Here is a 14,131-nt window from a genome sequence, read left to right as displayed (position 1 = left end):
CTCTACTATAAATAGAAAGAAATTAATTGGCCAACTGATATATATATAAAAAAAATTAGCCAGGCATGGTGGCGCATGCCTGTAGTCCCAGCTACCCGGGAGGCTGAGGCAGAAGGATCACTCGAGCCCAGGAGTTTGAGGTTGCTGTGAGCTAGGCTGACGCCACGGCACTCACTCTAGCCCGGGCAACAAAGTGAGACTCTGTCTCAAAAAAAAAAAAAAAAAAAAAAGCTGTATACTTGTGATTCTACTTGTATGACATTCAGGAAAAGAGAAAACTATCGGATGGAGAATAGATCAGTGATTGCCAGGGTTGGGGCAGAGCGGGGTTTTACCGAAACTATGCACTTGACACTCAGCTACCGTAGAACCTTACTCAAAATATAGATTTTACTGTGTGTAAGCTTTTAAAAACATCCTTTAGGGAATTAATAGAGCACTGAATGTTTTATTTTTAACAAATTTACCTTATAGATTAATTTAGACATGAAATAAGCCTTGCTATTTCCCATGAATCCTAGAGAAAAACAGTAATACCCATTTGGAACAAATCTATAATAGCATTTGCTAAAGGATCCCATTTTTTAAGTGTCATTTTATATCTAGATTTTGAATTAATTATACCATAACTGTTTTTCAATCTAATTTTTAGTGCTTAGGCGTATGTATAGGTTATCTGTACTTTTCCTTTCTTGAAGGAAAATAAGCTTCACCTTGTATGTGTCTTCAGTGTCTGCATGGAAATCTGTGTTCACTGTGCCCTTTTCAAAAATTTGTTGACCTAGAATGCTTTGAAAAGAAGATTTTAGAGGATCACAAGGGATAATAGCTCTGACTGGAGAATTTACATTGATTGTGCAGAAAAAATGATGCATGTGGCTTCCATTTGAATAATGGAAACCTGCCCAGGGCTTTCTCAGTAGATGGATAGTATACATTCTCTCATACCAGCAGTGGCTAAGTGTTTTTAGACTTGAGGGGTTAAAACAGAAACATCCAAAAGAACCTAGGCTTGTTCTGATTGTCAGATTTACTCAGATTTAGTTCAGAAAAAATGTATATTGAGAATACACTTGACATGAGGCATCAGGGGAAGTGCATTTTTCCATCCTGAAAACTTAAATTTTGTTTTTTAAATAATACTTACAAGACTGGGTATGGTGGCTCACACCTGTAATCCTAGCATTCTGGGAGGCCGAGGTGGGAGGATCACTCAAGGTCAGGAGTTCGAAACCAGCCTGAGCAAGAGCAAGACCCTGTCTCTACTAAAAATAGAAAGAAATTAATTGGCCAACTAAAAATATATAGAAAAAATTAGCCAGGCATGGTGGCACATGCCTGTAGTCCCAGCTACTCGGGAGGCTGAGGCAGGAGGATTGCTTGAGTCCAGGAGTTGGAGGTTGCTGTGAAGCTAGGCTGACGCCACGGCACGGAATGAGACTCTGTCTCAAAACAGTAAAATAAAATAAAATAAATAATACTTACAAATTTTATATCTTATAGTGCTCATTAGAATCTAATGGTTAAATACTTTTCATTTTGGTTGCTTTATAGCTGTGGATCGATCAGTTTCATCAAGTCTGTCCGATGCCAGAGATGCCTTAGTAAACGCTGTCGTGGATTCATTGTCTGCGTATGGCTCGACTGTCTCGAATCTGCAGCACTCTGCGTTGGTAGCACCCAGCTCCCTCAAACTGTTTCCTCTCTATGTCTTGGCCCTTCTCAAACAGGTAGCTTTCTATGCATTCCTTTACTTAATAAGGTTTTAAAATTTTTTCGAATACATATATGTAAAAATGAAATCTAAGTGGTTGTTTTGTAATACTGAACTAGAAGATTATATACTTTAGCATTGGAAAAGTCAAAGAGAAAGGTCAATGGAAAATGAAGGTATATAAATACATGATGACTCCAGTGAAACCATATGTTCTCTTCAGTATGTATGAACAATTTGAGTAATGGTGTGGTCATAGCTCATCCTTAAGTTGTCCTTCGAAAGAGATTCTAAGGACAGGATCTAATATTTATTGAACATCTTTCCACGTCTCGGGCACCATAATGGGTGTTATGTATCTATCATCTTATTTAATCCTTACAACAACCTAGGGAAGTATTATTTTCCCTGTCTTATGATGACAGTATAGTTCAGAGAAACTAAGTAACTTGCTCCATTGTAGAGCTGAGAATTGAATCCAGGTCTGTCTGATTTAGATTCCATGCTTTTTCCAGGATTGATAATACATATTTGCTTTAATATTTGTATTTTACTTCAACGCATGTATCTTTTTCCTTGTAGAAAGCATTTAGAACGGGCACAAGCACACGCCTGGATGATCGTGTATATGCCATGTGTCAGATAAAGTCTCAGCCACTTGTCCATCTAATGAAAATGATTCATCCCAACTTATACAGGATAGACAGATTGACAGATGAGGTATACGTTTTAATGCATTTGAAATTTTTAAATTTGAGTATATGTGAGTGTCTTGATTCTACAGTTAAGGTGACAACATAATATCAACTATTTTTTTCCTTTCTTCCCCACCACCCCCATGGTAGCAATAAATGAATTAAGGACACAAGCTTTGGATCTCATTGGATGATAGGACTCTCAGATACTATCAGTGGTTATGGAGTTTTAAAAAATAGTTTCATATGAGAAGTAATTTAGCTTATGGATTTGGTTATAATATTTATTACAAAGCTAAGTTGTAGAGTGGACATTTCCATTTATATTTTGTAGATATTGACTGTTTCTGTTATGATCAGTTGAAATTTTGATTATATAGTAAACCAAATCTGGTATCCAATAATAACTTCAATGTACCAGTATGTAGCACAGTGTCTTTTTTCTTCCATGTGTGAAAACTGTATTGTTTGGAATTAGTATTAATTCCAAGCATAGTATTATGTTACTAAAGAAATGTAAAAAAGTATCTTGCTATACAGCAGAGTCAACAGTCATACTTTTAATATATTCTGACCCCAAAGGGGAAGGAAATGTGATAGGTCATTTTACATATTCATGTCTTTACTTTTTTAATTTGAATACATTTGAGGGTCTTGAATTTACAGCCAAGATGGCAACACATAATCAATCTTTTTTGCATCCTACAAAGCTCTCAAGGGTTATTTTCCAGTACTTCATAAAGAGTAGCCATTACCTCCCAAGCAATGGTGGTAGTGATGTAAGCTCATCCGCATTCTATCTTTGTCTTTTCAGGGTGCAGTACATGTTAACGACAGGGTTGTACCTCAGCCACCTCTTCAAAAATTGTCTGCAGAGAAGCTGACCAGAGAAGGTGCTTTCCTTATGGACTGTGGCTCTGTAAGCACCCTCTACTGACAAGATTAATACTGTTTCAGCTGGGAAAAAAGAAACACTTACAGGGTCCAGCTCTGTTAGAGAAGGCGGTGAAAGGTGGATTAGGAACTGAGGGGCAGTAAGTTGGTAGATGCTCCCTGGTGGTCTCTTCCGGAAAGCCTTTCTGCTTTCGCTCTGCTTTCCAACTCCTAACGCCGTCGTACCTCCCCTCTCCAGGCACGCTTGAGCCTGGGTTAGAAACCAGCCTGGGCAACATAGCAAGCTCCATCTCTTACAAAAGATTGGTAATTGGTGCTAGAGGTCAATTTACTGTAAACTTTAGTAGTTGGATGTAATTTTATATTGATAGATATTATAGGAAATAAACTGTAATACCATGGATTGTTTACTATCGTGGATTACATATACTTGATTAAGAGAAGTAAAGAGATAAATTCCTGTCTTCAAGGATTTTACCATACAGAATCATAAAATTTAAAAGGACTGCAAGAGTTCATCTAGCTCAGCTTACATCCATTGTCAGAAATTTCATTATATGATTTAGGAGAGCAGAAGTTTCTGGACAGGGCTAGTGGTGAAGGGGGTCAAAATGGTCAAGATAGCTTCAGCATGATACCTTGTGAGCTGGAAGAGAATTTGGACAGCCAAAGAAGAGGGGGAAGCACATGAGTTAAAATATAGAGACAATAATTGAAATAGTGGATAATAAACACAGTGAGTTGATTATCCTGAGTAAAACATTGCATTACTATGGGGGAAATAAGTGAAGAAGAAGGTAAAATAATATTTTATGGGAAACCTTCAAATTTAAGCAAAGAAGATAGGAACCACTCTAGATTCTTAGATGGAGATTTACAATGTACCCATTATAGGTTTCCATGTCACTTTTATGTTTGTCCCTACTGTATTTGAGATAGTATACTTTACCTCTTTTATGCATGATAATTTTGAGAAAATTAGCTATAATGGGTTTTAACTATTAGGGAGTTTTGATATTTTGTTGCCTTTTGTTTTTAGGTTTTTTATATTTGGATTGGGAAAGGCTGTGACAATAACTTCATAGAGGATGTGCTTGGGTATCCTAATTTTGCATCAATACCACAGAAAATGGTCAGTGGATTTTATACAACTTTAACTTTTTTTTTGTTTGCTTGTTTGTGACTTGTTTGTGTTTGTTTGCTTGTTAATGACTAAAAAATAGTTGACTGGGAGACTGAAGCAGGAAGTTCACTTGAGCCCAGGAGTTCACAGCTGTAGTGCACTCTGATTGTGCCTATGAGTAACCACTGCATTGCAGTCTGGGCAACACAGCAAGACCCTTTCTCTTTCAAAGGGAAAAAAAAAAAAAAAAAAAAAAGGAATACAAGCTGGGCACAGTGGCTCACACCTGTAATCTTAGCACTCTGGGAGGCGGAGGCAGGAAGATCGCTCAACGTCAGGATTTCGAGACCAGCCTGAGCAATAGGGAGACCCCCGTCTCTACTAAAAATAGAAAGAAACTATCTGGATAACTAAAAATATATAGAAAAAATTAGCCGGGCATGGTGGTGCATGCCTGTAGTCCCAGCTACTTGGGAGGCTGAGGCAGAAGGATCTCCTGGGCCCAGGAGTTTGAAGTTGCTATGAGGTAGGCTGACACCATGGCACTCTAGCCCAGGTAACAGAGTGAGACTCTGTTAAAAAAAAAGGGAATACAGTCTGAAGAGAGTCTGTTATATGTATAATATGACCCTATTTGTATTTTTAAAAATGTGTTTGTATGTATAATTATAATAGCTGTATATACTTAGAAAATATCTAAAAAATTTATATCAAAATGGAAATGTTTTTATACTTTTTAAATACTGACATGAATTATGAATATAATTAACAGACTTTTTAATTTAAATTTTATTACATACTATATGCTTTGAAGTATTTAGTCTACTATTAAGTTGGCTTTTAAAAAGAAAAATCTTACTTTTATGTATGTGTGCATATATACACACATACATACACACACATAAATAATAGACTTTTAGATCTTTTTAAAATAGTCTTGCATATAGTTTTAAAATATATTTTACGCATCCACACTATTCTTTGAAATTCCTTACCTTTAAATTTTAAGGATTAAAGGAAACATGAAATTCTCCCAGAACATCTATTTTTAGAATAGGATATAATGTATAATTATTAAGGGAATTTGGAACTCAATGGTAGCCCCCTTCATTTGAATATTAAAGAAATATAAAGGTGCCACACAACACCAGTGACATACTAATTATTGTATTTTATTGACTAAATCCAGAAAAGCACAATATTCAGGTAAAATAAATACTTACTAAACATATTTTATTGACTTATCCAGGAAAATAGAAACAGATTTGTCAACCATTTAAATTTTATTTGTTTTGTTGCTGCTGTTGGGGGCTGGGGAGTAGACTGCTGGCAGGTGGTTGGTCATAGCGGGAATCGTGATTAGTTCTAATACTGCTGAAGTCTGTAAGAAAGGAAATGATTTCCTAATTACTTTTGCCAGACACATCTTCCAGAACTAGACACGCTTTCATCAGAAAGAGCCAGATCCTTTATAACTTGGCTTAGAGACAGCAGGCCATTAAGCCCAGTCCTTCACGTGGTAAAGTAAGTAGTTTTGTAAGTTAATTATGAAGTTGTCTTTTCCTGTGCAATCTATCTGAAATTGCTTGTCTTCAAAACAAACTTTAAATAATATCAAAACATATTCTGGCGTTAGAATGTTGTTACTTGAGTCATATCCCCTGAGTTCCATTTTATAACATCCCCATGTATTAGTAATATTTTAAATGCATAATTATTCTTTTTAAGAATATGCATTTTTAGATAAATGCCCTTTTCTCTTTTCCAGAGATGAGAGTCCTGCCAAAACGGAATTTTTTCAGCATTTGATTGAAGACCGGACAGAAGCTGCGTTCTCGTACTATGAATTTCTGCTTCATGTTCAGCAGCAGATTTGTAAGTGAAGTGGAATAAAATTGAGTAAGAAGAAAAAGATCCATAACCTAGGTAGAGCATAGTCTGTCAGAAGCGCATAGGAAATTTCAGTGAAGTCATGTATTGTTACGAGACACAACGCACAGCACCCTGGCTGAGGCTTTGGCACAAGGTAAAGGAGAAGATAGAATGTGACAGGTTTTCTTCAGCCTAAATTAATGGTAATGATGATGCTGTTTCACCACGTATATTTTGAATCGGTTCTACACATTTCCAGTAGTTTGGCAGTACCGTGCGCTGTTCATTGCAAGCTGGCTAATCCATGTAGCTCTGTGGAATGATACATCATAATGTAAAACTAGATAAACTCTTTTTCTTATAACTAATATAACACTCTGGACTCAAACTCTGGCAAGAGATGCCAAAGGCAGTGGTACCGTGTTATTTGTTTATATGAATTACTTTTTAACAAGGAATGATTCTTATTCATTAAATGAATTCAACACTTTCCCTGTAAAAACAATAGAGTTTCAGTACATGAACTATAGAAAAAGTATATATATATATAATGTACATAAATGTTACATTTGTAAAGAAAATGTAAAAATTTAACTACAGAATATGAATTGCTTAAACTGTGCTGCATTGTTGGATGACAACTCTTTTTGTCACAGTTAGAGAATGAGGTTGATTAATGCATATTATGAATTGAGTCCACAAAGGAAACACAAAACTCTTTGTAATCTGTTAAATCTTTTATGTGGATTTATTTATGATCAGCCTACTAATTAAAAATATTTTGCTTGACAATATGGCTTGGTGTTTTTGGGTTTTTTGTTTGTTTTTGTGTGGGAGTTGGTGCTTTTTTTTTTTTAACATATAGGTTATATTGAATTTACTACTTGGGGAAATGCAGTGATATTGCATTTCATTTAGTCATACATGTAAATCAATAAGTTTTCATTTGCTGTGTACCTTACCCCAAGTACTTATTCTGTTTGTATCTAAAAAACAAATGGTGCTACTTTCAAAATACACTTAATTACTAAGTATAATCTTAAATTGTCTTTTTCATTTAAATTAGACATTTTCTGCATACTTATAGAAAAAATTTTAATAACATGTGACTGTCCTATTTAATTGAATTAAAGATTACCGTCTTGAATTTTGAGAGTGATTTTATTCTGATCAAGAAATAACAGTAATGGCTTAGTTGTTATAAAACTATTAATGATCCATTACATTGTGGAGTAGAATTTATGTACTATGAAAGTCCCCTTCAACCCACTTTGCAAGGAAAAAGACTTGGTGTGTGTGGTGAGTGGTTCTTACTGGTTTTGTGCTTTCATGCATCTCTTTTCTTTGGATAAAAATAAAAGCACTCTTGAGTTCCCTGATGGGACTGAGAGGTTAAGTGACTCCCTGTACACGACGCCGCTTACTAATTAGTGACAGAGCCCGCAGTAAAGGCCCAGTGCTCTCTCTACCCCTGCCTACTCCCACCCCACGCCCCACCCGGGACTGTTTGTCCCTACACCATGCTGCCTCCAGCCAGAGAGTAGGAGAAGCCACAGTGCTCTAAGGGCAAGGGTATGCTCTAGTTTTACAACAGTAAGTACAATATTTCTTCTTTAAGAAAGACAAAAATCTTTGGTCTATGAGTATTTTGTCATTCATTCAAGAAGTATTTATAAGCACTTAATACTTGCCAGATACTGTTCCTGGCACAAAATAAAACCCCCACTTCCATAAAGCTTACATTCTAGAGTGAGAGAGACAACAAGTTTCTATATAATTTTACAAGTGTAAATAAAGCTATGAAGAAAAATAGGCCGGGGCGAGGTGGCTCATGCCTGTAATCCTACCACTCTGAAAGGCCGAGGCGGGTAGATCGCTCAAGGTCAGGAGTTCAAAACCAGCCTGAGCGAGACCCTGCCTCTACTAAAAATATAAAGAAACTAATTGACCAATTAAAATATATATATACAAAAAATTAGCCGGGCATGGTGGCTCATGCCTGTAGTCCCAGCTACTCGGGAGGCTGAGGCAGTAGGATCACTTGAGCCCAGGAGATTGAGGTTGCTGTGAGCTAGGCTGACACCACGGCACTCACTCTAGCCTGAGCAACAAAGTGAGACTCTGTCTCAAAAAACAGAAAAATAATGCTGGGCCAGGCGTGGTGGCTCATGCCTGTAATTGTAGAGAGCTATAGGAGACTGAGGCAGGCAGATTGCTCAAAGTCAGGAGTTCCAAAGCAGCCTGAGTAAGAGCAAGACCCCGTCTCTACTATAAATAGAAAGAAATTAATTGGCCAACTAATATATATAGAAAAGTTTAGCCGGGCATGGTGGCACATGCCTGTAGTCCCAGCTACTCGGGAGGCTGAGGCAGGAGGATTGCTTGAGCCCAGGAGTTTGAGGTTGCTGTGAGCTAGGCTGACGCCACGGCACTCACTCTAGCCTGGACAACAAAGTAAGACTCTGTCTCAAAAAAAAAAGAAAGAAAAGAAAAATAATGCTCTATAAGGGGATTGATAATGCTGTTTTTGATGACTGTGAACCAGGGAAGGCTCTTCTGAAAACGAGAGAGTTGAGCTGAGATCTAAAGCTGTCTGGATGCCTGGATATCTGGAAGAGGCAGTGTCCAGATGGGGGAACTTGCGGAGTTATTAGCTGAGAAAGGGAAAAGAATGGTAGAGGTTTCATGAAATAGTCTCTAGGAAAGTGAGATATTGAATTGACAAGTGGTGTGTAGTAGGATTGTCAGTACCGACAGCCCATCTTGGGATGTGAGTCATGAACTTAAAGTGGGATGTGAGTCATGAACTTTGAGTCATGAACTTAAAGTGAAACCAGTTAGCATAGCTGTGCTTCCTTCCTCTAACTATACCCAGTGCTTGGTGGAAAGCTGGATTTAGCCAGGATTGGGTGAAAGGAACAGAGGAGCAAGGGAATTGAGAATGTCTACAAGGGAGTGACTTTCATTTAAGCTGAAGGAGCACAAAGTAGGCGATGGATAGAGATAGGTGGAGGTCAGGGATGGGTAGTGGGCTTAGTAGCTTGGAGGTCCTGCTGAGGTCAAAGAATGACTGGAGCATGGATACCAGAAGGAATGAGCTGGAAAGGTAAGTAGTGGTCAGGATATGAGATACTCAGAATAGAGATTTGGGCGAGTTTGGATATTGATAATGACAAGATCTAGGGAGCAGGTCGAGGTGTTAGTAAAGATAACTAGAGGTGAGGAGGTCAGAACTTGGAGCCCAGGATTTTAAATGGATCATCTCTTTGATTATTAAAATTGCTCCAAAAAATGCCAGGTGTAGAGGCAGAGAGGTGGGGACTGTGAGTGACTGCAGGAAGGAGGAGCGGCAGGGGACATGCCGTGGTCTAATGGCTCGAGCTTGGAGGACCTGAGCCAGGTAAAGAAGAATAATCTGGATGCCTACAACCAAGGAGTTGTTGTTGATGGGAAAAAATCAGGCTGTTTTTTCCTCTGCTCTCACAGCACAGCCGTGGACTCAGAAGACTTCTGTGACCAAGTGTGGTGGGGGCTTCCCCACCAACAAGCAGTGGACACCAGCTGGCTGTCCTCCAACTGAATCCCACACTGTCTGCCTGGAGATAGCGTCAGATCCCGCAGACTGAGGGCTCAGTCCAAGACTCCCTCAACCCCCTACTTTCAGACACCAATCAATAGTTCAGGCCACCAGGACTTACGACCAAGTGGCTTCAAGTTGAGCTTCCCACAAACCCCTCTTTGGGTTCATTTAATTTGCGAGAACAGCTCCTAGAACTCAGGGAAACACTCGTGTACTGGTTTATTGTAAAGGATGTTACAGAGGATACAGATGAGTAGGTGTATAAGGCAAGGTATGGGGAGGGGTGCAAAGCTGCCATGCCCTCCCAGGCCACCTTCAGCCTGCACGTGTTCAGCCATCTAGAAGCTCTGAGCCCAGTCTTTTTGGGGTTTTATGGAGGCTTCATTACATGGGCATGATGACAACCATGTAGACATGTGACCGGGTATAAAGGGTGTGATCTCATGCTCTCGTACTCATAGACTAGTGGCTAAGCCCAGTGAGACCTATCAATTCATATTCTTCCTAGCCTCTCTGCAGCATTTCTTCCTTAAGGCTGTGCAGCAGCGCCATCTCTCGAGTGAGGGTCTTAGGACCCACGTCCAGATTAGAGTCCTGCCTTGGACAGGTGAAAGGAGCCTGCTCTCGCGGCTTAAAGCACCCCAACATTCTAACAAGGGCTGTGGAAGTTATGAGCCAGGAACCGTGGATGTAAATATACATATATATATATACACACATATATAAAATCTCTTAGTATCACAGATACCTACCCGGGATTTAGGATCAAAAACAGCCATCCTTTGAAAGTTTGGCAAGGAGATAGAATCTTTAGAAGACAGCCAGGTGTCAGTTGGAGTATGTGGAGGCGGACATAAACCAGGGTAATAGGTATGATGAGATTAGTCCTGATGGAAGGTGGATGATCCAATCCCATTGCCTCCTTGTGGGACAAGTCTCTGGCCATTTGCTTTGTGAGGCAGGGAGTCTTGAGTAAGAAGAAGGGATGTGCTTCCCAGGAGTTCTGTGAACCCCTTTTTCAATTCATTGAAAAACAAGACAGTGGTTCTTGGTGTTGGGGATGGGGATGGAATCAGAATTTCCTGCGAGAGCCTTTTGGATATACACCTGTACCTTCTCAGATCCGATAGTCACCACCTGTTCGGGGCTTGACCAGAGATACATTAAAATGCTTACATTAATGTATAAAGAGTATGTGTACATTATGTATGTGTACTAAACACTATTTAATAACTAATTGTGGATGTCACTCTGTTGTGGTCGACTTGTGAGGCTAGGAAATGCACATATTAGCAAATTGTCAGGTAAAGAAGCCAGGAGCCCTCCTATGCAAAGTAGCTTCCCACTAAATACTTTTGAAGACGTAGGAAAAGATAAAAACTCACAACAAAGTTGAAAATAACACTGCAGACATTGTCCAGATAGAACCATAAATAACTGAAGGGAGATAGAGTTTAAGGGAAAAACACGAGCTTTGTTTGGCACATGAAACAAAGACCTGAAAAATTAAAGTGGTAGGAAGATATTTTATAATTCATTCATCTTTTTCCCCTGAATTTAGAGATATGATCTGTATCAACCAGAAAATTGGGTCTCCCTCTGCTTGCCTTCCTCTGATGCCTATGAGAAGTAGCTCTTCATGTAAAACAAGACAGCGGGAAGTGTGTGTGTCCAGGCTTGAGTGGGGAAGGGAGCCCCAGTCGGGACACAGTGGCTAGTAATGAATTGCCTTCTGATGGGACATGAGCTGATCCAAAAATGAAAGTCCTTTCTGTAGTTCCCATTAGTAAACAATACACTGTTCTGTAGCATTTCTGTTTTGGGGTCAGTGAGCATTGGTTGCTACTAATTACTTACTTGTAATATAATTACTTCCTAGTAAGTGAGTTACTAAAGATCACTAAAATTGGTCTGTATCCTCAAGTGAAAATCAGTGTTGTATTAGCATTTACTTGAGTCTAGAAGAAACCTGGTTCCTGTACGAGGTTTGTAGTTTTGCAAGAATGTCCAAAAGTGCATGTGCAGATACTGTCACACAGGTAGCCTGTCGGATGACTGACAGAAACTGCCCTGTGATCAGTATTCAATCATTTTCTTCTAACTGTATCATCATTATTGGGAGGTGTTCCTGGTTTTACTGCTATTTCTACTTTTCAGGTATATATCATTTTAGCTTGATAGTCATTGAGTTTGCTGTGGATTATTTGGTTAGTGTATAGTAATATATATATGTATGTTTTTATACTGTGTTTTTCTTGTTTTCTATAACTAGATTTTTAAATATATTTTTTGGTAGAAATAAAATAATTATATTCATTGCTAAAACAAGTACGCATAACCTCTTCTACATTGCTTATAACACTTGATTGATGGTGTAGCCAATGAATATGTGCTAATTTAAGTAAATTATAAATAGAATTAAGGCAAGTGCAGTATAATTACTGGGTTCTTTTGAAGTCAATGGCTGTTGTTTTATAATATTAAAGTTAAAGTAAATCATGTGTTTAAGCTCATTCTCTCTTTATTTTTTTTTTAGACAGAGTCTCACTCTGTTGCCTAGACTAGAGTGCCGTGGCGTCAGCCTAGCTCACAGCAAGCAACCTCCAACTCCTGGGCTCAAGCAATCCTTCTGCCTCAGCCTCTCGAGTAGCTGGGACTACAGGCATGTGCCACCATGCCCAGCTAAGTTTTTTATATATATATATTTTTTAGTTGGCCAGTTAATGTCTTTCTGTTTTTAGTAGACACCGGGTCTCGTTCTTGCTCAGGCTGGTTTCGAACTCTTGACCTTGAGCAATCCACCCATCTTGAGCAAACCACCCACCTTGGCCTCCCAGAGTGGCAGGATTATAGGCATGAGCCACTGCGCCCAGCCTAAGCTCATTCTCTTACAAAATAAACAATAAGCAATTTCTGTACATTCTTCTCAATTCTTTATTACATAGGAATTTGCATTACAGCAGGGATTGTATAATATTTTGGGTCTTTTTTGAGCTTCTTATCCCAATTCACATGTCCCCAGGTTCCCATTCTAAGACAAGATACATAGCAGAACATGTGATTGAGCAACTAGAAAAACTTATTAGCCTTTCTTACAATCGGGTCATTTCACAATGACCCTTGGGTAAGCTATAAACCATTTTACTGGTTAGAGGACGCTTTTCCTTTTTTTTTTTTTTTTTGAGACAGAGTCTCACTCTGTTGCCCAGGCTAGAGTGCCGTGGTGTCAGCCTACCTGACAGCAACCTCCAACTCCCAGGTTCACGCAGTCCTCCTGCCTCAGCCTCCCTATTTTTAATGAAAATTTTGTATGGATTTTTTTTTTCCTGTGTTCAATTTCAAGTTCTGCTTTTTTGGGACTTAGGTCCTAACACTTGCATAGTAACAATAGGAAATGCCTGTCACATGTGCTGCTTATTGGAACCTGGGACATTTTAATGGAACAGAAGGTACAGTGTCTCTAGCCTCTTTCCTGTTATCAAAAACTGACAAGCAATTATTTGCCAAGTTAGGAATAATAGGGATAAATGGAGAAATAGATGAATAAGATGGTTAAGCAAGAAAGATCAAAATTTAAAAGCTGAGTTATTTAATAATAATTACTGTGTTCATAAGCAGTAAGTGGTGTTTTGGAAGGTTTTTCCCAAAAAATGTAGTGAACCCAAATTATCTTTGTAGAATTTATGACAATCTTTTGAGTCATAATCTAGGACGGAATGGGGAAAAAATTGGAGTGTAGAATGAGTATAAACCTGAAATCGTTTGAAAGGAAAAGAAGGCTAAAGAACGTCACTGCAGGAGCTGCCGTTGGTTCCCGTCCAGGCTTTGCACGTGCAGTTCTGCTTGCAGACCCTGCTCATCCCTCTCCTGCCTTCCCTCGCTGAGCCCTGCTCATCCTTTAGAATCAGCCCAGGGATCCCTACTCCTGCAGCCTTTCCTGACTGCTCCCCCGTCTGGCTCAGATGCCCTTCCTCTGTGTGTCCGTGACACTCTGCGGCCCTGTCATGCCGTGTTATAACTGACATTCTCCCTTATGCATAGGAAGCAGGTTCTCTTGTCTTAATTCAGTAGACATTCAGTAAATGTTTGTTGAACCAATATTAAAAAATTCCAAGTTAAAAAATGAGTTGAAGACCTGCAAACGAAAGTAAGACAGTCTCGTCTGGATAAAAGGAGCAACATACCATACTATGCTAGATGGAAATTGAAAGCCATCCTGACAGAATGGGGATAGTGCCAGAAGGTGGATGATA

At 38.9% G+C, this 14,131-nt stretch overlaps 1 protein-coding gene across 5 annotated transcripts in view; it reads left to right on the top strand.

Moving 5' to 3' along the window:
* Nucleotides 1–7,092, top strand: part of SEC24B (SEC24 homolog B, COPII component) — a 65,359-nt gene extending 58,267 nt beyond the window's left edge. For all 5 annotated transcript variants that reach the window (XM_075998207.1, XM_075998209.1, XM_075998208.1 and 2 more), the window contains 6 exons: nt 1,555–1,730; nt 2,297–2,434; nt 3,224–3,328; nt 4,343–4,435; nt 5,847–5,950; nt 6,195–7,092. In XM_075998207.1, coding sequence (XP_075854322.1) covers nt 1,555–1,730; nt 2,297–2,434; nt 3,224–3,328; nt 4,343–4,435; nt 5,847–5,950; nt 6,195–6,309 — 731 coding nt within the window. In that variant the 3' untranslated portion in view covers nt 6,310–7,092. The remainder of the gene's footprint in view (nt 1–1,554; nt 1,731–2,296; nt 2,435–3,223; nt 3,329–4,342; nt 4,436–5,846; nt 5,951–6,194) is intronic.
* Nucleotides 7,093–14,131: the final 7,039 nt, after the last annotated feature.

Source organism: Microcebus murinus, chromosome 27, assembly GCF_040939455.1.
Source record: "Microcebus murinus isolate Inina chromosome 27, M.murinus_Inina_mat1.0, whole genome shotgun sequence".
Lineage (NCBI taxonomy): Eukaryota > Metazoa > Chordata > Mammalia > Primates > Cheirogaleidae > Microcebus > Microcebus murinus.
The sequence above is the reverse complement of the archived record's forward strand: the minus strand, read 5'-3'. Positions and strand labels throughout refer to the sequence as shown.